Source organism: Erythrolamprus reginae, chromosome Z (assembly GCF_031021105.1).
Source record: "Erythrolamprus reginae isolate rEryReg1 chromosome Z, rEryReg1.hap1, whole genome shotgun sequence".
Taxonomy (NCBI): Eukaryota; Metazoa; Chordata; class Lepidosauria; order Squamata; family Dipsadidae; genus Erythrolamprus; species Erythrolamprus reginae.
The window spans coordinates 5,778,817-5,804,417 of record NC_091963.1 but is presented as its reverse complement, the minus strand read 5'-3'; the positions used below and the strand labels follow the sequence as shown (position 1 = coordinate 5,804,417).

The 25,601-nt window shown below is 43.7% G+C and overlaps 1 protein-coding gene across 2 annotated transcripts in view; it reads right to left on the bottom strand.

The window, feature by feature from the left end:
* PLCD1 (phospholipase C delta 1) overlaps positions 1-25,601 on the bottom strand; it is an 80,356-nt gene that overhangs the window by 11,810 nt on the left and 42,945 nt on the right. For both annotated transcript variants that reach the window (XM_070727160.1, XM_070727158.1), the window contains exons 3-11: positions 21,414-21,642; positions 17,603-17,732; positions 13,256-13,487; positions 10,378-10,579; positions 8,320-8,464; positions 6,115-6,264; positions 4,201-4,329; positions 2,844-2,991; positions 151-267 (exon numbers count right to left, since the gene is read on the bottom strand). In XM_070727160.1, the coding sequence (XP_070583261.1) occupies positions 151-267; positions 2,844-2,991; positions 4,201-4,329; positions 6,115-6,264; positions 8,320-8,464; positions 10,378-10,579; positions 13,256-13,487; positions 17,603-17,732; positions 21,414-21,642 (1,482 nt within the window). The remainder of the gene's footprint in view (positions 1-150; positions 268-2,843; positions 2,992-4,200; positions 4,330-6,114; positions 6,265-8,319; positions 8,465-10,377; positions 10,580-13,255; positions 13,488-17,602; positions 17,733-21,413; positions 21,643-25,601) is intronic.

The following is a 25,601-nucleotide window of genomic DNA, read 5'->3' as shown; positions in this document are numbered from 1 at the left end:
CTTAACACCATGTTATTGACTTGATTAAAACCATCTCTGTTTAAAATCCCACTGATTGCAATGGGTCTGCCCTAAGCACGACTGTTTCTGGTTCCAGTCCAATAATTTAAAAACCCATAGGCGCTTACATGTATCCTCAAATATAGTTACCTATCTGGCAACCCATGTTCCACATATCGACAGGGTTATAGTTGGACGAGTCGGTCCTCCAACCTGCTGGGTATATCCTGCTCAGGTGCTGGACGTTATGATGCATTAGGTCAATTCCTGGATGAAAAAATAATAAATAGATACTTTTTTTAATTAAAAAAAATCCCTCTCTCAGGATAAGAAGAAGGGGCTGCTCCACCTCTGAATGCAAGAGCACGCAGGGCTGCCAAGAGGAACAGGAAGATTTACTCTAGAGGAAGTCTCCTCGGGAGTAAGAATGGAGGCTAATTGGCCACTCCCCTAGTCTATTTAAGAACGGTAGCAGCAGCTGGAAAGTTGCAGGAATCAATTCGTCCAGACTCAGATATCTGTCGTGCCTTGCATTGTGAAGTCTTGTTTTTCCTGCATTGGATTTCTATCAAGAGAAACTCCTGGGCATTTGGCCAGCCTCTGGACATTGCGTGAGCTAAAACTGACTGGACTTATTCCAGCTGCTAATGAAGACTAAGTAGCAGCTGACTTTCTGAATTAAAGGATTGGTTCTGTTGATTTGTGTGTTTGCCACTACTAAGCCAGTTATTAGCAGTGATTCATTAATTAAACAAACTTATCGTATTTTTAGTAGTATAAGATGCACCCTTTTCCTTCCTGAAAGAGGCTGAAAATTTGGGTGCATCTTACGCTCTGAATGTAGCTTTTTTCCCCCCAAAGCTTTTTTTCTCCAGCACTAATTAGGTGCTAACGATAGTCCCAGCTTTTACCTTGCAGGCTCTTTCATGATTACTCTCTGCGAAGAATGTTTTCCAAGCCCTAAGTCTTTGCAGGCTTTTTGTTCATTGTTCAACACGCCCCAAATTAGTTTCTTTCCAGCCCTAACCAGGTGCTAACGATGTTCTCAGTTCTTACCAGATTGCAAGTTCTTTCATTGTTACTCTCTCCGAACAAGGTTTTATAAAGTCCTAACCAGGGGATAAAATAATGTGCTGAAGCTGACCAGACTAAGGACGCCAGTCAGATGAATATCTGATAAGCAGATCCCCCCCCCCTATTTTCTCCCCCAAAACTAAGGTGTGACTTATACTCTGGTGCGTCTTATATTCTGAAAAATATGGTAGTTCAAACCATTTGTGATACATTCATAACTGGTGACAGAACAATATATAGCTATTCAATCTGGATCAGGAAAGAGGGAGAAATTTGAATAAGCAACCCATAAAATAAAGGTTTCTCCTGTCGGATCATGGGTGAATTTGGGGCATGGTGCTCATCTCTGTGGCTTAACTAAGGGAGCCAACCTTTTCCAAAGACATATCCGTGGTCACGTGGCCAGCATGACTATAAATGAAAGGTACACAGAACACTTTTACCTGCCCACCCAGGTGGTACCTATTTATCTACCCACATTTGCATGCTTTCAAACTACCAGGTGGGCAGGAGCGGAGGTAAGTAAGGCAGCTCATCCTGTCATGTGGCACTCACGGCTTAAACCTGTCCAGCTGACAGGCTCAGTGTCTTTAACTATTGAACCACTATGCTCCCAAACAACCCATAATTTGTGGAATTTAATTCCAGGCAGGATCATAATAGCTACAAGGTGGTTTGTAACAGGTGCATGCAAAACACAGGTATCTGAGTCATGGATTGCCTCTAAAAGAATGCAAGCTATTTCCTGCCAAGGAGTGCTGTGCTTGTTTGAAGGGGACTACAAAGCCCCCTCAGGACTGCCAGACTCATTGGTCCCAGGAGAAAGGGGGCTTTTGGAAGGCAATCAGAAATTTCCTTCCTTATCCCCCAATGTTTTCTACAGCACACCTGATCAAATCAATGGATCAATAGTTATTTATTCAGGAGGAAGGGGAGAGAGAAGGATGAAAGGGGGAAGAGGAAGGAAGGGAAGGATGGAAAGGGAGGGAAGAAGGGAAGGAGGGGAGGGAAGGGGGGAGGGAAGGAGGAAGGAAGGAAGAAAAAGAGAGAAAGGAGAAGAAGGAAGAAAAGAAGGAAAGAAGCAAGCAAGCAAGTGGAGAAAAAATAGGAAAAAGGAGAGAAGCAAGGAAAGAGAGAAAGTGAAGAAAGAAAGAGAAGAAGGAGGTAAAGAAGGAAAAGATGGAGGGAAAGAAGTAAAGACAGGAAGGAGGGAAAAAGAGAGAAAGGGAAAAATGAGGGGAGAGGGGGAGGAAAGGAAAGAAGGAAGGGGAGGAAAAAGGAAGGAAAGTGAGAGAGAGAAAGTGAAAAAAGAAAAGGAGATAAAGAAGGAGAGAAATGAAGGGAAAGAAGAGAGGAAGGAAGAAGGAAGGAAGAGAGGAAAGAGGGAGGGAGGAGGCAGACAGGCAGGCAGAGAACAAAATTGTGGCAATCGTAAAACAAACACTATACTTGTGAAGTGAATGCATTGTCTACAGCAGACATTTGTTGCCGGAAACCAAAACTGAACACCTGTTTCCAGTAAAACATTGTTACTCCTAGTCATTTCTGGATGCTGCAAACAGCAATAAAGGTGGGCTGAGTGCCAAACACCCAAAATCCTGTGACATGACTTGGGGGGGCGAGGGAATACCATCAGAATTTCCAATTTGTGCCACAATTTCTGTCCCAACTCCAAATAGTTACAGCCGGTTGTAAGTTGAGGACTACCTGTACTACTAAGAATAATCTATTCACCTGTATTCCGAAAGCATTAAGAAGATGCTGCCTACCTGAATCCTGAGCCAGTTTAAGGATTTTGCCTTCACTGAAGGAGCACATCTCGTCAGGAGGCTGTGACTCAGCAAACCCTTGAAAATGGACGCTTTTACAGTAGATGACAGCGTTTGACAGCTCCTGGGCTAGCTTTAGCTTGTCGCTCTAGCAGAGAAAGAGAGAGAAACGGTCAACCAGCTCCATCATAAGCCTATCTAAAGATTACTTGGACAAACTGCTTTGGAATAGGCAAAAATGCCTCTTTGAAGCAGCCTGGTCAAGGACCGACTCATTAAAGCAGCCACGTGAATCAATAAATCAAAATAGAGCTGGAAGGGACCTTGAAGGTCTTCTAGGAGTCTTCGGAGAGGGGCGGCATACAAATCTAATAAATTATTATTATTATTATTATTATTATTATTATTATTATTATTATTAGTCCAACCCCCTGCTCAAGCAGGAGACCCTCTACCATTTCATATAAAAGTGGCTGTCCAGTATTTTATTTAAAAATCTCCAGTGATGGAGCAACAGCAACTTCTGGAGGCAAGTAGTTCCACTGGTTGATTGAACTGTTAGGAATTTTATCCTTAATTCCAGGGTGCTTCGGAAAATAATTTGATCCCCTCCTCTGTGTGGCAGGAACCTCAAATATTGGAAACACTCTTATCATGCCACCCCCTAGCTGTAGTTCAGCAGTTCAAATCTCACCACCGGCTCAAGGTTGACTTCCAAGGTGGGTAAAATGAGGACCCAGATTGTTGGGGTCAATATGATGATTTTATAAACCACTTAGAGAGGGCTGTAAAAGCACTATGAAGAGGTATATAAGTCTAAATGCTACTGCTATAGTCCTTCTTTTCTCTTGACTAGCCAAACCCAAATCCTGCAACCATTCTTCATATGTGTGTTTTTTAATCTCCAGGCCTTCAATCATCTTAGTTGTTCTTCTCTGCCATTGTTCCAAAGTCTCAACAATTTTTTTTTGTAATGGTGGTGACCAAAACTGGATGCAGTATTGCAGGTTTGGACATACTAATGTTTCACGTTTCAAATAAACCAGCTATCTCTCCCTCTCTCTTTCAGGTTTACAGGTAGTTCTCAATTTACAAACATAATTCAGCAATTCAGACTTATAGCAATAATTTGTGTTAGTCGTTAAGAAGGTCAACACATGCCCACACCTAATTTTAGGACTTTTAGCAGCAGTTGTTAAATGAAGACACTATATCCAAAGAGCAATTTTGCCAGAAAGTGAAAATAAATACCGGTTCCTGGCATTTTTTCCCCCCCAGTGCAGTTGTAACTTCAGTCATTAAATGAATGGTTATAAATCGAGGACTACCTGTGTAGATCACATACTAGGAAACTTACCAATTTGTTCTTTTCTACCTCACTTTTCACAGTCTCGTCTTCCATTTCAGCAGCTTCATCTTCATCTGAAACTTCTTCCGTTTCGGAAATCAACTTTTTCCCTTTCACAAGAATTTTCCCTTTTAATTGCTAAGGAGATATAACAAAAAAACTGATTATAGGGTGTCCTCGAATTTACAACCACAATTGAGCTCAAAATTTCTGTTACTAAGTGCAGGGTGTCCAGGTAGGAAGCATTTTGAAATTCCCTGATATGCGCGAAACAAAAAATATTTAAAAAGATGGCAGTGCCCATAGGACTGCCAACGGAGTGAACACGCGCAAATTGCACAATCTGGCGGCCACTATCGGTGTGCAATCCGCTATTGCACTGGTAGCAACTCACTACTGATGCCATGGGCCTATGTCGGCCCAGGGACTGGGGGCTGTGGACCAGTAGTGGGTTCCTATTGGTATGGATAATTGTGTGTAGCTCTGACAGGGGGGGATGCACATGTGCGTGAGATTTCAGCGAGATTTTTTGCTTCTGCATTTGGAAGGTGCAGGAAGAAAAAATTTGCTCAAAAATGCGCTTGCACACCAGAGCAACACAACTGCGTGCAATTATCTATACTGGGAGGAACCCACTACTGCTATGGACCCCCTCCCTAATCTTCCTTTTTGCTCTTCTCTGCACTCTTTCTAGAGCCTCAGCATCTTTTTACGAGGGTTGCCCAGAAATTAATGCACCACATTTTTTTTCTTCAACAATTATTTATTGAGCATAATGAAACTTACACACAAGAAAGAATGATATTTTTTGTACACTCCCTATTTTTCCACCTAATCTCTGTCCCATTCTATGGCCTTTTTATTTTTATTTATTTATTTATTGTTAGAGTTGGAAGGGACCATGCGGGTCATCAAGTCCAACCCCCTGCCTAAGCAGGAACCCTATAGCATCCTAGCCAAATGGCAGTCCAATTTCCTCTTTAAAATGTCCAGAGTATTGGAGTTCACAACGTCCGTTGGTAGGTTGTTCCACTGGTTGATCGTTCTGACCATCAGGAAGTTCTTCCTTATTTCCAGGTTGAATCTCTCCTTGGTCAGCTTCCAGCCGTTGTTCCTCGTCCGGCCCTCCAGTGCCCTGGAGAATAAAGTGATCCCCTCCTCTCTGTGGCAACCCCTCGTATACCTGTATACTGCTATCATGTCCGCTCTGGCCCTCCTTTTCTCTAGGCTATCCATGCCCAGTTCTTGCAGTCTCTCTTCGTAAGTCTTGGTTTCTAGACCCCTGATCATTTTGGTTGCTCTTTTCTGCACCTTCTCCAGAGTTTCAATGTCTTTTTTGACATTGAAACTCTGGAGAACATCTTCCTCATCTTTTTTGACATTTTCCTCCAACAAGACACAAGGCCATGTATGCCCTGTCGGTACCACTCCTCGTTCTGGTCACAAAGCCATTTCTGCACTATAATGGCCTCACCCTCTGTGCCCAGCGACTAACCGTACTTCTGTTGACTGCAGATTCTACACAAACTGTCACACAAATGTTTGTGAATGTTCCCAACAATTTCTTTCTCCGCAGTGAGAAATTCAATGACGACACACTGCTTGTAACCCACATCACTTACAGATGCCATTTCAAAACACTGCTGCAGCTAGGCTATCTATCTGAAGAAATGCAAAATTTACACACACACTCCTGACAATTTAAATAATGTATATCTAAAGTTTCGCATTTGTACCATTAATATAAGCTGAGAAAAAAAAGTGGTGCATTACTTTCTGGGCGACCCTCATCCATCCGGACCACTGGATGTGATATTCCAAGCATAGCCTTATCAAGGCATTGTAAAGTGGTACTAACACTTGACGTGATCCTGATTCCATCCCTCTGTGAATACAAGCCCACCCAGGTCATCCAAAACTCACCTCTGGGGAAGGCAAACTGCTTGTTTTGGAGTCAATTGGCACCACCAGCAATGTGTCCTTCAAAATGGAATGGAGGTGCTGTGCCATAGTCACTTGCTGGTCAAGGCTGCAGTGATTCTCCAGAGATAAAATGACAGGATATGGAGAGATCTGTGTTGGAAAGGAAACAAGCCCGGAGAATCTACATTGAGGAACAAGCTTAATCCCATGCAGAGAAATTTCAGCCTTGGGGGAATTTAAAAATAATATGGCTGAATTCACCATTGGAATGGAATGGAATATAGAATGGAACGGAATATGAAATATGAAATGAAAGAAACATGCAACAGAATAGAATGGAATGGAATATGGAATGGAATAGATCAGATGGACAAGGTTAAATATGGTTTGATAGGAATAGTAATAAATAATAATAGTAATAATAATAACAGAGTTGGAAGGGACCTTGGAGGTCTTCTAGTCCAACCCTCTGCTTAGGCAGGAAACCCTACACTACTTGAGACAAATGGTTATCCAATATCTGCTTAAAAGCTTCCAGTGTTGGGGCATTCACAATTTCTGGAGACAAGCTGTTCCACTGATCAACCGTTCTGTCTACAGTATTAGGAAATTTCTCTCTAGTTCTAAGTTATTTCTCTCTTTGTTTAGTTTCCACCCATTGCTTCTTGTTCTACTCTCAGGTGCTTTAGAGAATAGGTTGACTCCTTCTTCTTTGTGAGATTTTGGATCTCATACTATCCTGTCTCCCCTGGTCCTTCCTTTCATTAAACTAGCCATGTCCAGTTCCTGCAATCGTTCTTCATATCTTTTAGCCTCCAGTCCCCTAATCATCTTTTTCGCTCTTCTCTGCACTTTTTCTAGAGTCTCAATAACCTTTTTGCATTGTGGTACTCCAAGTGTGGCCATACCAAGGCCTTATAAAGTGGTAGAGATAAAGAGATAGAGATGGATGGGGCAGTAATGGCAAACCTTTTTTTGCTCACACGCATAATCAATACCCTCCCCCTGCACATGCGTGCATAACCTCCCATGCGCCCCCCCCCCCTTGGCAAATGCACGCAGGCCTTACTGAAGCCTCCCAGTAGGCCCACTGGGCCATTTTTCACCCTCTCTAGGCTTCAGGAAAGCCTTTGAAGCCTGTGGATGGTGAAAAATGAGCCCAAAGGGCCTACCGGAAGTGAACTTTCACCCTGGGGAGGGTGAAAACGATCTCCCCTTGCACTCCAGAAGATTGAAAATCAGCTTGCCAGTGTGTGTGTGTATGCATGCTGGAACTAACTTGCCCCATGTGCCCTCAGATATAGCTCTGTCTGCCATCTGTGGCACACGTGCCATAGGTTCGTTATCACAGGGATAGGGGATAAGAATAGAACAGAACAAAATACAGTGATACCTCATCTTACGGACTTAATTCGTTCCGTGAGTAGGTTCGTAAGATTAAAAGTTCGTAAGATAAAGCAATTTTCCCCACAGGAATCAATGTAAAAGTAAATAATACATGCAACCCATCCCAAAAGTCACCCTTTTGTCTTGCACCGCTGGGAATCCCTGCCTCCAGAGTTTCGTTGCCAGCTGAAGTGCGGTGATTCCCCTGAGCCTCCCCTCGCTGGGAAACCCCACCTCCGAACTTCCGTTGTCAGCCAAAGCGCGGGGATTCCCCTGAGGCTCCCCTCACTGGGAAACCCCACCTCCGAACTTCCGTTGTCAGCCAAAGCGCAGGGATTCTCCTGAGGCTCCCCTCGCTAGGATTCAAAGCAGCGCTGGCAAAAATGAAGGGATTCCTGCTTTGAATCCCAGTGAGGGGAGCCTCAGGGGGAATTCCCGTGCTTTGGCTGGCAACGGAAGTCCGGAGGCGGGGCATCCCAGTGGCGGCAGCTTGGGTTCGTAAGGTGAAAATAGTTCGGAAGAAGAGCAAAAAAATCTTAAGCACCAGGTTCGTATCACAAAAAGTTCGTATGCAGAGGGGTTCGTAACACGAGGCATCACTGTATTGTTTATTGGCCAAATATGATTGGACACCCAAATAATTTGTCTCTGGTACTTATTAACAGCAAGTAATAGGTCTTATGTGGGTCATAAATCAATTTAAGGAGTGGAACAACACTGTCTAACTTTCTCATTTGGAAGATTTTATCACTTCTTGCATTTAAATCTGCAGAAATTTGGCATGTCCTCAGGTTTAGAAGAGAAGGCAGCTACTCTTACTTTGAAAGCATAATTCTTGATGGCTTTGATGGCATCGCTGAAGAGAATCTTGGAGGTAAATGTGTAACCGTGATAGATCACCGGCTCGGAGTTCGGCCCATCCCAACAATCGAGTTCCAGACAGCGGCAGCCTTTCATCAAAGCTCTATGGGAGATTGATTGATTATTTATTTATAGGCCGCTGATTCCGAAATGGATTCTGAGCGGCTAACAGTAGGAATAAATACAACAACAATAAAAACCAGTTAAAATCTAATAATAAAAACCATCAATACAATAAAACATTAATAAAAAACCATACATATTTAACAATCAACCCAATTCCAGGCTTGCCGGAAAAGCCAGGTCTTAAACGGCTTTCCGGGAGACCGGTAGGGTGGAGATAATGTGGATCTCTGGGGGCAGTTGGTTCCAAAGGGTCGGAGCCACCACAGAGAAGGCTCTTCTCTGAGGTCCTGCCAACTGACATTGTTTGATGGACGGGACCTGGAGAATACCGAGTCTGTGGGCCCTTACCGGCCGCAGCAAGATATGATATCAAAAATAATTGAGGTGTGGGTTTCAAAGGGAGTTACTCCCCATCCCCAGAAATTAACATTAAGAAGAAGCGCCAGCCAACAAGGTTAAAATATGTTGACTGTTTGGAGACTCCTTGGTGGGATAACAAATACAATTTGTTAGCGGTAGGGTAGCCCTTGACGCATGCCCAGAATTTCTCTTGCTAAGTGAGAGATGTGTTAAGTAAATTGTGTCCCAGTTCACAATCTTTCTTGCCACAGTTGTTAACTAAAATCACTGCAGTTGTTAAATTTTTATTTAATTCATTGGAAGGGACTTTGTAGGTCATCTAGTCCAACCCCCAGCTCAAGCAGGAGTCCCTACACCATTTCGGAAAGTCTCAAGTGTTGGAGCTTCCACATCCTCTGTAGGCAAGCTGTTCTACTTGCCCCACTATTTGAGAAGTGGTTCTGTGTGGTTGTGTTTTGTCTGCTCTCACCCTGTCTCTCTCTTTCTTTCTTTCTTTCTTTCTCTATCTCTCTTTTTCTTCGACTCTCTCTTTCTTATCTTTCTCTCTTTCCTCATCACTCTCTCAGTCTCCCTCTCCCTCTCTTTGTAGATCTCAAAGTATCTTTTTCTCTCTCTTAACACTGACCTCTGTCTGTCTGTCTGTCTCTCTCTTTCCCCCTTCTCTGTCTCTCTTCCCTTCCTCTTCTTTCTGTCTCTGTCTCTGTCTTTATCTCTTTCTGAGTTTATCTCCCTCCCTCTCTCTCTCTCTCTCTCTCCACCCAATCTTCCTCAAAACTCTATGGACATAGCAATACCAACAGCACTTAGACTTACACAGACAATTGGTGGGCCATTGTATGACACAGAATGCTGGACTAGATGGGTTTTGGCCTGATTCAGCATGACTCTTCTTATGTTCTTATGTACATACAACTCCACAGTGCTTTACAGCTCTCTCTAAACCAGGGATAGTCAAGTTGGCTCTTCTATGACATGTGGACTTCAACTCCCAGAATTCCTGAGCTAGCATGATTGACTCAGGGATTCTGGGAGTTGAAGTCCACAAGTCATAGAAGAGCCAACTTTGCCTACCCCTGCTCTAAACCATTTACAGAGAGTCAGCATATTGCCCCCAAACAATCTGGGTCCACATTTTATACACTTTGGAAGGAAGGAAAGCTGAATCATCCTTGAGCCTAGTGAGATTGATTGATTGATTGATTGATTTGATTTGTATACGCCCCTCTCCGGAGACTTGAAGCGGCTCACAACAATAGAACAATACAAATCCAATAGTTAAAAACAATTTAAAACCCTTAATATAAAAAACAATCATACATCTCATACATCTTTGAACTGCTGACAGCTAGCAGTCAGCAAAGTAGCCTGCAGTACTGCATTCTAGCCACTTCACCACTCCGGCTCAATATCAAATTAATGCCTGATGTCAGAAATATCGGAGATTAAAGTCCTAAGTACTGTATGTTAAGTTGATGGATGAAAGGCAGGCAAGAAACGCAAGCAATAAATCTGTTGAATATTGTTTGGTACCTGATGTAGGCCTCAGTGCTGCTGCGTCCTCTTAGCTGGTCCTCCATGAGGTAGGTATTATGCGAAGAAGATATATAATAATGGCTGAGAGGTTGGGTCATATCCTGATATACTTGGCCATGAGTTTTATTGAAAACATTCCCATCCGTGGAAAGCAAATACATCTGGAAACCATCTTTGCTCATGGCCTTTTGTCTTTTAACTGCAAAAGGTTGGAATGAAAAACAGAAAATAATCTTCTTGGAATATTTATTTATTCATTTTTTTATTAGATTGATTGATTAATACGTCGCCCCTCTCCGAAGATTCAGGGCAGCTTACAATATATAAAAAGAAACAATAAAATACAGCAGGCTAAATCCAATTAATTAAAACTACTCTAAAATCCTTAATTATATTAAAAATCAATCATACCCATTCAAACAATAACCATACATATAATTCTTCGGCCAGAGTGCTAAGGTCTAATCGTCCCAAGCCTGGCAGCATAAGTGAGCTTTATGGAAGGCGAGGAGGGTGGGGGCAGTTCGAATCTCCAGGAGGAGCTGATTCCAGAGGGCTGGGGCCCCCACAGAGAAGGCTCTTCCCCTAGGCCCTGCCAAGCGACACTGTCTAATTGTCGGGACCTGGAGAAGGCCGACTCTGTGGGACCTGACTGGTTTCTGGGACTCATGCGGCAGTTTAACTTCTGTCTTCCTTTTTTCCAATACAAGTAACCTCCTGCCCAAGCAGACTCTACACCACTTTTGACGGGCAGTTCTTTTTGAAAGCTTCCAGTGAAGAAGCTCCCACAACTTCCGAAGGCAATTTCTGTTCCATGGGTTGATTGCTCTCACTGTCAGAAAGTTCCTCATTTCCTCTCCTTGGTCAGTTTCTATCCACTATTCCTTGTCTGGCCTTCAGGTGCCTTGGAAAATAGGTTGTCCCCCACTCTTCTCTATTGGAAGATTGCCACATAGGGGAAGTGAGTGACACAGGGGAAGGTTTGGTAGGGAAGGTTTGCCTATTTGCCGATGACTCTAAAGTGTGCAATAGGGTTGATATTCCTGGAGGCATCTGTAATATGGTAAATGATTTAGCTTTACTAGATAATTGGTCAAAGCAATGGAAACTGCAGTTTAATGTTTCCAAATGTAAAATAATGCACTTGGGGAAAAGGAATCCTCAATCTGAGTATTGTATTGGCAGTTCTGTGCTAGCAAAAACTTCAGAAGAGAAGGATTTAGGGGTAGTGATTTCTGACAGTCTCAAAATGGGTGAGCAGTGTGGTCGGGCAGTAGGAAAAGCAAGTAGGATGCTTGGCTGCATAGCTAGAGGTATAACAAGCAGGAAGAGGGAGATTGTGATCCCCTTATATAGAGAGCTGGTGAGACCACATTTGGAATAATACTGTGTTCAGTTCTGGAGACCTCACCTACAAAAAGATATTGACAAAATTGAACGGGTCCAAAGACGGGCTACAAAAATGGTGGAAGGTCTTAAGCATAAAACTTATCAGGAAAGAATGAATCAATCTGTATGGTCTGGAGGACAGAAGGGAAAGGGGGGACATGATCGAAACATTTAAATATGTTAAAGGGTTAAATAAGGTTCAGGAGAGAAGTGTTTTTAATAGGAAAGTGAACAGAAGAACAAGGGGACACAATCTGAAGTTAGTTGGGGGAAAGATCAAAAGCAACATGAGAAAATATTATTTTACTGAAAGAGTAGTAGATCCTTGGAATAAACTTCCAGCAGACGTGGTTGGTAAATCCGCAGCCACTGAATTTAAACCTGCCTGGGATAAACATAGATCCATTGTAAGATAAAATACAGGAAATAGTACAAGGGGAGACTAGATGGACCATGAGGTCTTTTTCTCCCATCAGTCTTCTATGTTTCTATGTTTCTATGCTATGTCTCCTCTGGTTCTTCTCTTCTCTAGACCAGCCATGCCCAGTGTTGTGGCCTATCAGCAGCCCGGGCAGCTGATGGCAGATCTCATTCGAGAGGAGACTGACTTGGTGATGCGCCAGCAGCTTGAAAAAGTTGGCACCCGAGTCAGACAGTGAGGAGGATGTGAAGGACTCAATACCAGAGGCAGCGGTTCAGCCAGGGCCTTCAGAACCTCCAGCCCCTCTTGGCAGGGATGAGGAAGAAAAAGCTTCTCCTCTTCTTGATGCACGAGCACGCAGAGCTGCCAAAAGGCAGGAGTGGGTTACTCCAGAGGAGGTCTCCTCGGGAGTAAGACTTGTGGCCAATCGGCCACTCCCCTAGTCTACTTAAGGAAAGCAAAGGCAGCTGAATCTCTACAGGAAACAACATTTGAAATTTGTTTGAAATTGGTTTGTTTCTTGTGTCTGGAAAATCTCTGCTCTGCTTATCTGTTTCAGTTTGTTTATTGAAGACAACTTCTGGGCATTTTGCCAAGCTTCGTGAGCTATCAAAGACAAAGTGATGCTCTATGATTTAAAACTTTCTGGATTTATGCCAACTGTTAATGATGACTAATTAACAGTTGGGCTTCTGCAAGAAAATACTGCCTTTAGGTTTATGTGTGTGTGTGACCTTTACTAAGTTATTAGTAGTCAGTTACTGATTAAAAATAAGTTCAAACGTAAGTTCTTAACTGGGGCAGAACACCCAGTTCCTGCAACCGTCCATTATATATTTTAGCCTTCACTCCCCTAATCATCCTGGTTGCTCTTCTCTGCACTCAACATCTTTTTTAATAGCGTGGTGGCCAAAACTGGATGGCCACCTGTAGTAGGTTGCTACCAGAACGGTAAAGGATGCTGCACAGGTAGCAAAAGTTGAGCTGCACGTGCAACTTCAATTCTTCTGTGTGCGCATGTGTGCGTATGTGTGCGCATGCCCACCTGTAGGTTTCCCCGATTACCTGTTTCATTGGGTTCATATTGCTCGATGAGGGAGAGGGCCAATTCCGGGCCAGCATTCTCTTCATGCTGTTCCTTTTGGAGGAATCGCACCAGGTGGTCCAGGGACATCACCGGCTTCCCCTCCGTTTGATCCGAGAAGATTCGGTCAATCTCCTTGCGTTCTGTCAGTATCTTGTAGAACACCTCTATCTCTTCGTCTTCCAAGGTGTCGGTCTGGGATTTGTCACATTGCTGTGGATGTAGAGGGAAGAAATAAAACGACTTCTTCTTTATAGGACGCAACCTAAACCAGGGCTGGACAATGCAAAACAGGGCAGTCATTGGAAAATGGTCAGCTGTGCCGGCTTAGTAACCGAAGCATCGCTCTGGCCAAGGAGATAAGCTGAAATAAGAAATGCGCAAATTCTTCTGGCTGTAAAGTGCTTTGGACTCTTCTTTTTTGGTGGAAACAGGAGTCTAAATTTAAAACTAGCAATTAAAAACCTCTCCTTTCTCTACACCTGCTCTCTACAGTGCTTCTCAATTATTTTCTGTTCTCCACTAGGAAGAAGTAAACAGGTCACACCCCTCCAACTCTCTGATCCGGGCTCCAATGGAATTTTAGTGTTAATGTTTATTATTTTACTTATTATAAGCTGCACACAAACTATTGACTGGGGAAGGCTCCTCTACCCACTTACCTGGGAGTAAGTCACACTGAACTCAAGAGGAGCCTGTTTTCAGTTAGGCAGGCATAGGGCCCTTTTTGACACAGGGCCAGGCCAGCTTAATCAAGCCGATGTTTTTGGGGTTGTCAGCCTGGCCCATAAGTTCTCCGGGACCACCTTCTGCCGCACGAATCCCAGCAACCAGTTAGGTCCCACAGAGTTGGCCTTCTCCAGGTCCCGTCGACTAAACAATGTTGTCTGGCGGGACCCAGGGGAAGAGCCTTCTCTGTGGTGGCCCCGACCCTCTGGAACCAACTCCCCCCAGATATCAGAGTTGCCCCCACCCTCCTTGCCTTTCGCAAGCTCCTCAAAACCCACCTCTGTCGTCAGGCACGGGGGAATTGAAATTTTCCCTTCCCCCTAGGCTTATAGAATTTATACATGGTATGTTTGTATGCATGATTGGTTCTTTAAATTGGGGTTTTTAAAGATTATTTTTAATATTAGATTTGTTTACATTGTCTTTTTATTGTTGTTAGCCGCCCCGAGTCTTTGGAGAGGGGCGGGATACAAATCTAATTAATAAATAAATAATAAATAAAATAAATAAGTGCCTCTACTGGGGGCTTACAGAAAATGGTGTGGAAGGAGGCTTTAGGGTGCCGTTCGAAGCTTTCTACCAGCTGCAGAGGGTGGTGCTCCTTGTCCAGCATCCCCACCCCGCTCTTGGTTACTATGGCACCCGCCAAGAAAAATATGAACCAACGCAGCTGTCCCGCCCCGTCTGACCTTCTTCTTCCTGGTTAAGAGCAACGTGCAACTGGGAAAACAATCCCCGTCTGGAGGAATCGATCAAGAAGGACCACACATGTTCCCTGGGGTCATGTGCGCCCCCTGGCATCGCTCCATGCCCCACTATTTGAGAAGCACTGCTCTACACAGACCAAACTCAAGTCTATGGAGATTCTCAGTCATCCAGGCCATGGCTGTTCCAAAGGCGCTTTTTCCAAAGGCAACTTGACTTTCTTGGTTGGGTTTTTTGAAGACATTTTGCTACTCATCCAAGAAGCTTCTTCAGCTCTGAAGAACTGAACTGAAGGTGAACTGAAGAAGCTCCTTGGTTTTTCTTCAAGGGAAAACAATTCAATTCAATTCAATTTATTAGATTTGTATGCCGCCCCTCTCTGAAGACTCGGGGCGGCTCACAACAACAATTAAAATCAATATTCTAGCGAAAACAAATCTAATATTAAAAAGCACATAAAAACCCTATCATATTTAAAAAGCAACCAACACATACATATCCAAACATAAATATAAAAAAGCCTGGGGGAAAGGTGTCTCAACTCCCCCATGCCTGGCGGTATAGATGGGTCTTGAGTAATTTACGAAAGACAAGGAGGGGGTGCAATTCTAATCTCCGGGGGGAGTTGATTCCAGAGGGCCGGGGCCGCCACAGAGAAGGCTCTTCCCCTGGGCCAAACGACATTGTTTAGTCGACAGGACCCGGAGAAGGCCAACTCTGGGATTCGTGTGATAGCAGGCGGTTCTGGAGGTACTCTGGTCCAATGCCATGTAGGGCTTTAAAGGTCATAACCAGCATTTTGAATTGTGACCGGAAACTGATTGGCAGCCAATGCAGGCCACGGAGTGTTGCAGAGACATGGGCGAATCTAGGAAGCCCCACGATGGCTCTCGCAGCTGCGTTCTGCATGATCTGAAGTTTTCAAACACTTTTCAGAGGTAGCCCCATGTAGAGAGTGTTGCCTTCTGAAAATGCGTCTTTGGGGCAAATCCAAGACACATTTTGCAATCACTGGAGCTGAAATAAGAATCTGACCCACCATGATTTGTGGGGGTGCTTACAAACAGTGAAGGACTCCACTTGTTTCCCCTATTGATATGGGATTCCGAGGCTGGTGTGAGCCCATTATAATGTCCTAATGGATCGCCGATGCCATTCATACCGGGTGGGGCCCATCACTGCTTGCAAAGCAGTTTGGGGCTCAGAATACAGTGTGATCCCATCCTTCCTGTCATTAAGGGAGGACCATCTGCACTATCAAATATCAATGTGCTGCACTCAAGGGCGGATTGCTCCTACTGCTGCTAGCAATGCGCTGTGTGCGCAGCTTTGGGTGTCTTGCGGGCGCACGTGTCCCCTTGTGGTTTTGGTTCTGTGAATGCGCAGGAAGCAAAATCTTGCAAGGGGACGCGCATGCACACTATTTTTCAGTGATTTTTTGCTTCTGTGCATGCGCAGAAGCAAAAAATTGCCAAAATCTCATACTTCCATGCGTTCCTTCACAGGAATTTGCCTCCTGTGCATGTACATGCACAAAACACCATTGGAATGCACATGTGCACATGCAAGATACCCAAAGCTGCATGCGCAGTTCAACTTTTACTACTGGTCCTTTTCTGTTCTGGTACTGACTATGTTACATTTATAGTTATTATAGTTATAGTTATAGTTTATTAGATTTGTATGCCGCCCCTCTCCGAAGACTCGGGGCAGCTCACAGCATAACAGTAATACAATACATTACAAATCTAATAATAAAAAATTAAATCCATTTAAGAAGGCATTAATAACATAATAAAACCCCTAACTATGCAGTCATACACATTCAACCTAATCTATCATACAGTAAGGCCAAAAACATAATAAAAAAGGGGGAAAGATGGTAATTATCCCCACGCCTCGCGACAAAAGTGTGCCTTCAGCATTTTACAGAAGGCGAGGAGAGTGGGGGCTATTCAAATCTCTGGAGGGAGTTGATTCCAAAGGGCCGGGGCCACCACAGAGAAGGCTCTTCTCCTGGGTCCCGCCAGCCGACATTGTTTGGTTGATGGGACCCGGAGAAGGCCAACTCTGTGGGACCTAATCGGCAGGTACTCCTGTATATCCTGTAGGTACTCTTGTAGGTACTCCTCAGCTTACAACTGTTTGAAGTTACAACATCGACCATTGCTGTGTTCTTGTGGTCTCCCTTTGAGACCTTCTGACCAGCAAAGGTCAATGGGGAAGCCAGATTCACTTAATAACACTCTTATTAACTTAACAACTGCAGTGACTCACTTAACAAACCTGGCAAGAAAGGGCATAAAATGAGGCAAAATTCAGTTAATAACTTTTGGGCCTCCATTGTAGTTGTAAGCTGAGGTCTACCTGTATTTGGTAGCATGGGAAGTCCCTTCATGACAGTAATCAGGACTAAAAATTATGTCGTTAAGTGACATTTGCTGAAGCATAGTGTCATATATAAGAGCCGGGGTGGCGCAGCAGGTAGAGTGTAGTACTGCAGGCCACTGAAGCTGACTGTAGATCTGAAGGTCAGCAGTTCAAATCTTATCAGCGGCTCAAGGTTGACTCAGCCTTCCATCCTTCTGAGGTGGGTAAAATGAGGACCTGGATTGTGGGGGCAATAGGCTGGCTCTTTTAAAAAGTGCTAACATATTGTAAGCTGCCCTGAGTCTAAGGAGAAGGGCGGAATAAAAATTGAATGAATGAATGAATGAAGGAAGGAAGGAAGGAAGGAAGGAAGGAAGGAAGGAACAAACAAACAAATAAATATATGACAACTGTTTTGCAATTATGTCAGCTTTCTAGCCGCAAACCTGTTTCCCCCCATATTTAAAGTCCGAAGAGTCCTAAAGCAAAGAAGAAAACCGAAAGTTAAATTAAAATTTCGTTACCTCGAAGATCTGCCGGGCATAGCTGTCATCCATCTGAATGTTGACTTCCTTCATGAAACTTTTGAGTTCCTTAAATGTCATCTTGTTATCTTTGTTTTTATCTGCTTTCCGCAGGCAAGCATGAATCCAGCTGTTGAAATGATTATTAAGGAGTCCACATGGGAAAGGAGGTGTCATACCCAGTATTTAAAATGAAAATATTTAGAAGCTTAATGTTCACAACCCTGGTGGCCTTCAAATCCTTAGGGTTATGGGGGGGGGGGGTTAGTCCTAGCAAAAACCAGACATTACGATAACAGATGGGGCAATCCTATTGTATATTTAGGATGTTGCGAAAGTAGGAAATCTGATGTATGTATGCGTGAAAAAAGGTTTCGATTCTGGGAGTTGAAGTCCACACTTTTTACATTTGTTAAAATTGGGAAATCCTGACCTTAGTAAAAAAACTAGAAGTGGGGTACATCAACCGCATTGAGGAAACCACTTCTGGGCACCACATCATGTGCACAGAAGCTGTTCTTAGCAAGGTTCACACAAACAGGATGCATGATATTTTCTCCTTAGATATCTGATGGCGTGAAGCATTCCATTGAAGATTTATACAACCAGTAGTGGGTTGCTACTAGTATGGTAAAGGATGGCGCACTGGTAATGCGCAGCTTCATTTACCTTGCATGCACATATCCCCGCATGCTTTTACTTCTGCACATGTGCAGGAAGCAAAATCTCACAAGGGGGCGCGCGCATGTATGAGATTTCAGCGCAGAAGCAAAAAATATCACTGAGATCTCGCCTGCGTCCTCTTGCAAGATTTTGTTTCCTGTGCATGTTGAAGAGCAAAAATCTGCTGGATCTGCATGCACACAAGATAACGGAAGCTGCGTGCACAGCGCCTTGGTAGCGGCGGTAATGGGAATCTGCCCCTGTGTACAGCCCTAACATAAAACCTCTGAAATGACATCACAGCATGTCTTACGTATTTCAGATTTAGTCTATAACAGGGCTGGGTTGCTTCCGCCTGAACTGGTAGTGACCTGCTGATGATGTCACTGAAATTCATTGGCTGGTGCTGGTCTGTGGGTGCCACCATCTTTTTTATTTAAATAATTTTTTAAAAAATTAATTTTAAATTTTTTGCAAATTTTGTAATGTTTTGAAGGTTTTTCCTGTTCTGCTGCTCGTAAAAGGGCCCTACTGCCTGTCCCTGGGTTTAAACTGACCTCTATTCCTTGGCCCGAAGCACAGCTGATCAGCTCCTCAGCTGTGTTTTGGGCCGACACCAGCAACAGAGTATTGGCAGGAAGCCAAATTGCACAAGGGAATGTGCATCGTGATGCGAACTGGTGGCAAAAGTTAAGTGGAATCCAGCCTTGGTCTACAGGTAGTCCTCAACTCCCAACAATTTGTTTTGTGACAATTTGAAGTTGCAATGGCACTGGAGGAAAAAAAAGACTTATGATCATTTGTCAGAGCGGATTCCCATTACCGCCGCTACCAGTTTGGTTTATTCCCTCTCCAAGCGCCCAGAGAAAGGAAAATGCTTCGTTTGCTCTGGGCTGCCACCAAAAGGCTCCTCTGGCAACCCAGAAAAGCCCGAGATGGCCGGAATTAAAGGGGGAATGGCAGGAAACTGGCCGGGCCTTCGTGACGCTCTCAAATTTCCTGGGAAATTTTTCAGGGCTCGGGTTCTTAAGTAGAAAATGGTTCTTAAGAAGAGGCAAAAAAATATTGAACGCCCGGTTCTTATCTAGAAAAGTTCTTAAGTAGAGGCGTTCTTAGGTAGAGGTACCACTATAATTTCAAATTCCACCATTTCATCCAAGAATATACTACAAATTATTGGCTCCGTCACCCCTCCTTAAACAAACACACCAAGTTAAATATAATCCAGGTAATTATAACCTTAGAGAAAACTTTGGCCAGGAGATAAATATAGTCACAGTAACCTTGGTTCCAAAGCTCAATTTTGGAAATTATGGGCTTCGACAGACTTGAATGAGGTTAAATCGCAAAATTGCGCGTTTGACCAAAGAGAAAGTAAATTTAGATGATATTAACTGGATTGCTGGCAAGTCTTGGGAAGGCATTACAAGGTGTTCCCCCTCCCCTGCCCAAAATGGGCTTAATTAGAAGCTAAGATTTCACAAGTGCCACTTGCTCAAAAGATTTTTTACAATCGAGCCAACACTTTTCATTGCTAAGCAAGACAATAAGTGAGTCTTGCACTGTTTTATGACCACAGGTTAAGTGAAATCATTGCTGTGGTTAAGTTAGCAACGCTATTTTCCAGGGCACCGGAGGGCCAAACAAGGAACAACGGATGGAAGCTGACCAAGGAAAGATTCAACCTGGAAATAAGGAAGAACCTCCTAACGGTCAGAGCGATCAACCAGTGGAACGACCTGCCAATGGAGGTTGTGAATGCTCCAACTCTGGACATTTTCAACAGGGGATTGGACTGCCATCTGGGCTGGGGAGGTATGGGGTTTCCTGCTTGAGCAGGGGGTTGGACTTGATGACCTGCAGGGTCCCTTTCAACTAAATAAAAATAAATAAAAAATGTTCGTTAAGTGAATCAGGCTTACCCATTGCCTTTGATTGACAGGTCACAAACACTGATCATGTGACTATGTGACTGTACACATGTTCCGTTGGACTGCATTAAACCTGGGATTTTCCCAACCTCTACCCATGTAGAACCAGAATCCTACAAGCAGAATGGCCCTTGCTGAGAATTCTGGGAGTTGAAGTCCATCCAGCTGCACTGGCTGCCAATCAGTCTCTGAAAGCAATTCAAGGCGTTGGCTATTACCTATAAAACCCTACATGGCTTAGGACCAGATTATTTACGGGACTGTCTTCTTCCTCATACGTCCCAGCAACTGGTTAGGTCACACAGAATCGGCCCTCTCCAGGTCCCGTTGGCTAAAGAATGCCGACTGGCGGGTCCGCGGGGAAGAGCCTTCTCTGTGGCGGCCCCAGTCCTCTGGAATGAATTCTCCCAGGAGATTCATACTGCCCCACTTTCCTCTCCTTCCGAAAGGCGTTAAAAACATATCTATGCCAACAGGCCTGGGGCTGTGAGTGATAATCTTCCCTCCATCTAGTAGTGTGAATGAGGGATGACTGATTGGTTTTATATAGCGTTTTTTATTCTCTTAATTTTTCAATTGTATTACTTTTATCTTATTTATATCTGCCCTGATCAAGTCAAAGAAAGAAAGAAAGAAAGAAAGAAAGAAAGAAAGAAAGAAAGAGGGAGGGGGGAGGGAGGGAGGGAAGGGGAGAGAGAGAGAGAAAGAAAGAAAGAAAGAAAGAAAGAAAGGAGGGAAGGAAGGAAGGGGGGAGAGAGAGAGACAGAGAGAGAAAGAAAGAAAGAGGGAGGGAGGGAAGGAAGGAAGGGGGGAGAGAGAGAGACAGAGAAAGAAAGAAAGAAAGAAAGAAGGAAGGAAGGAAGGAAGGAAAGAAAGAAAGAAAGAAAGAAAGAAAGAAAGAAAGAAAGAAAGAAAGAAAGAAAGAAAGAAATCCATCTAAGTTGCGACTGTTTTTCAAACTGGCAACTTTAAGATGTTTTGGGCTTCAACTCCCAGAATTCTTTGCAAGAACCATTCAGGCTTAAAGTTATTTTAAAGTTGCCAAGACAGAAAGACCGCTGGGGCTACAGAGAATTTAGCTACAGAAAGATAGTCCCATATTCTTTCGAGGAAAAGTTATCATAAAGTATAAACTACAATATACGGTAGCTCATCCCTTCCTTGGAAATTATTTTCAAATGTACAGACTTTTTCTTTTTTCTTTTTAAAAAGGATACTGTTGTAATTTCTGCCTTTGGCTCATTGAATTGCTGTTTGCAATGATTTTTCCCAGGCCGAAGACCCAGTGGTTTGCATCCATTTCAGAGCCAGCAATGAGGTCCAAGTTTTTCTTCTGATCTTTGAAGATGATGGAGAAGCAACGAACTTCAGGGACATCCTTAGCGTATTTTTCCATCCCTTCAGTCTTATGACCTGGCCTGACATCCTGGATTTCTTCAATGGAGACTATAGGAGCAAACACAACATTTGTCATCAGAGGCAGGCAATAAACCTGGTTATTACTACGTAACATTATAGGCTGGAAGGAACTTTTTTATCTGTCTGTCTGTCTGTTTATCTATGTATCTGTCTGTCTGTCTGTCTGTCTGCCTGCCTGCCTGCCTGCCTGCCTGCCTGCCTGCCTGCCTGCCTGCCTGCCTGCCTGCCTGCCTGCCTACCTACCTACCTACCTACCTACCTACCTACCTATCTATCTATCTATCTATCTATCTATCTATCTATCTATCTATCTATCTATCGTCCATGACTTATAACAGTTCATTTAGTGACCATTCAAATCTACAATGGGCTGAGGATTGAAAAAAGTGACTTATGTTTTTCACAATTATCGCCTCTGCAGCATCCCCACAATCGTGTAATCAAAATTCAGATGCTTGGCAACTGGGTCATCTTTATGATGCTTGCAGTCTCGTGGGGTCATGTAATCACCATATGTATCCCAGTGGCCAGTTAGGCCCCACAATTCAAAGTTTGGTTATGACCTGTAAAGCCCTACAGGGCATCGGACCAGATTACTTGCGGGACCGCCTCCTGCCACATAAGTCCCTGCGACCGGTTAGGTCCCACAGTCGGCCTTCTCCAGGTCCCGTCAACCAGACAATGTCGCTTGACGGGGCCCAGGGGAAGAGCCTTCTCTGTGGGGGCCCCGGCTCTCTGGAATCAGCTCCCCCTGGAGATTCGCACTGCCCCCACCCTCCTCGCCTTCCGTAAGAACCTTAAGACTCATCTGGCTGATTAATGTTTTCTACGATTGCTGTTCAAATGATATGATTGATTTTTTTTAATATACCAAACAATTTTAGAGCAGTTTATTTAATTTTACTTAATTGGATTTAGCATACTGTATTGTGTTATTCTTTTTTATATGTTGTAAGCCACCCCGAGTGTCCAGAGAGGGGCAGCATATAAATCCAACAAATAAATAAATAAATAATAAATATGTTAAAGAACAGTAAAATGTAATTGAAACATTTAAAACTACACAGATTACAGCTCTATTAAAAAAAATAATAATGCAAGCCTTCTTAGCTAACCCCAATCCCAGGCAGGAGTTTTCATACCAGGATTTGTCTTTTTACCTACAGTTGTGCAGATCTCTCACAAAAGAAAGGAGAATGAAGCATGAATTTTCCTAAGCAATGTCTTAACTCCATCTAGAACCCAAATCCAAAACTTTTAATACCGTTTTTAAGACTAAGGAAGTAATGGCGAGCCTATAGCATGGGTGCCAGGGGTGGCACACAGAGTCATATCTGCTGGCACACGGGCCGTTGCCCTAGCTCAGCTCTGACATGCGTGTATGTTCCAGCCAACTGATTTTTGTGGCTCGCATAGAGGCTCTGGGAGGGCGTTTTTGGCTTCCAGAGAGCCTCCAGGGGGATGGGGGAAACCTTTGGAGCCTGGGGAGGGTGAAATACGAGCCTACTGGACCCCATCAGAAGTTGGGAAACAGGCTTCCAGAGGGTCTCCAGGGGGCGGGGAAAGCTGTTTTTGCCCTCCCCAGGCATTGAACTATGGGTGTGGGCACTCGTGCGTATGCAAAAGGCTGCTTTACTGGGGTCGGCACACATAATTTGCCACTACATCACACAGTCCTAGGTGCTTGGCAAGCGCCCGACTGGTGATGAAATATGAAATCCAGCATAGTGGTCTTGCTTGCTGTGTGGTATTATTTATAATAATAATGATGGATGATGATGATGATGATGATGATGATAATGATAATAATAATAATAATAATAATAATAATAATAATAATAATAATAATAATACCAAGAATTTCATTAAAAACAAGGACCAAGGCAGAAAGATTGAGCCCTGGTAAAACAGGGAGAACTTTGCAAAGATTATACCTGTCTAGAAGACACTAAAGTTTTAAAGCATGTTTCATTGCTAAATTGTTTAAGTTTTAAAGCATATTTCATTGTTAAATAAACTGTACTAGGTAGACTTTACTGAAAATCTCTTGGGTTTTTAAAATATATCTGCTTTGTCTTTCCAAGTTACATAATACAGGTTAATGTGTGGATACTGATACTGAAAGTTAAGGTTATAAAACTGTTAATAAACAACAATCACCTTTTCTATTCTCATCTACCTTCTGTTCTCCGAAGCAGTGTTAGGATGCTACAACCATCATAAATACATGCTAAGTTGCTAAGTGCCTGAATTTTGACCATGTCACCACGAGAATACTACATTGGTCCTAAGTGTGAGGACTGATTGTAAGACACATTTTTAATGCCTTAGCTTTGAAAATTCAATAAATGAATAATTGTAAGTTTAGGTCTGTGATATGAGAAAAGTAGGGTTGCAAAATTGGTTTTGCAAGACTCCAGATGACCAACAGGGGGAAGCAAACAATTAGATTTTTCTGGATTTCTTTCCTGCCCTCTAGTGGTCAATGGGAACTTTGAAGCCTAAATTAAACAGCCCTAAAGAAACTTATTATCTGAAATTATTTGTTTGTTTGCAAATCCCCTTAACTACAGTAATGCCATTAGGTCGCCTTGACCTAATGGTAAAAAGGAACAATTGCCCACAATAACAATTCTACTAAATACTTGAAATAGGTCAGGATGCCTTACATCTGGTATAGGCAGGAAACGTGATGCAAGCTTTTTCTTGTTATTTCAAAGTTACACCCTTATTTGCTTTGTTCTTGGGTGCCATTTGAGTTTGTTTTCCTTTAAGGCCGATCACTAATAAACGAGGAAGGTAGGGAAAGTCAAATCTGATTTACGTGACTGGATTTTAAAAATACAGAGGAAAAAACATGGGAAGGTTTTTTAAAGATCAACATTTTAAAGGAGATCATGGAATGTACATCGGTGACTTTAAATATATTTTAAAGTCTCTGACTGGAGAATGCTCAATTTACATCTGCACTTAAAAGAAAATGAACTTGGAATACGATAATACAGGTAGTCCCCGGGTTACATCGTCCCTGACGTACAATGTTTCATCGTTACGATGACCCGGGGACAGCTTCGAAGCCACTGCTGCCGCTGCCATCTCCGTTCAGGTGAAGGGATCGCTGTGGTGGGCGGCGGCTTTGGAGACCCCACGGAGACCCCCTCGCCCAAACAGAGGTAGTGGCGTCTTCAAGGGACCAACAGCCGGTACTTCTTGGCGCTGCATTGCCGCCTCCGTTCGGGCGAGGGAATGTCCGTGGTAGGCGGCCTCAGAGGCTGCAGCAACACAGCACCAAGAAGGACCGGCTGTTGGTCCCTTGAAGACACCACCGCCGCCTCCATTCGGGCGAGGAGATCTCCGCGCTGGGCGGCCTCGGAACCACTGCCGCCACCCACCGCGGAGATCCCTTTGCTCGAACGGTGGCGGCAGCTTCAAGGAACCAACAGCCGGTGTATTGCAACCTCAGTTCAGGCGAGGGGATCTCGGCGGTGGGTGGCCTCAGAGGCTGCAGCAACACAGTGCCGAGAAGGACTAGCTGTTGGTCCCGCCACCTCCGTTTGTGTAAATCGGAATTCCAACTTACACGGAAATTCAGCTTTCGATGCCCCGTAGGAACGGATCAGCGTCATAAGTCGGGGACTACCTGTAATAGAGTTGGAAGAAACCTTGGAGGTCTTCCAAGCTAAGCTCTTACTCAAGCAGGAATCGGAATCCTGTACCATTTTGGACAAATGGTTGTCCAATCTCTTGTCATAAACTTCCAGAGCAGGGATGGATTCTAGCTTACCTCGCTACCAATTCACTTCCTCGGGCGCAGCACCAAAAAGTCAGGATTTTTTTTAAAGTTGCAAACAAGATGGTGACCACATGCACAGTGGCAGAAACTCGGCTTCTATTCATGCTCAGAAGAAAAATAAGTAATTTTTTTAAAAAAATTAATAAATAAATAAATAAAAAAGATGGAAGCACCCACAGATCAGCACTAACCA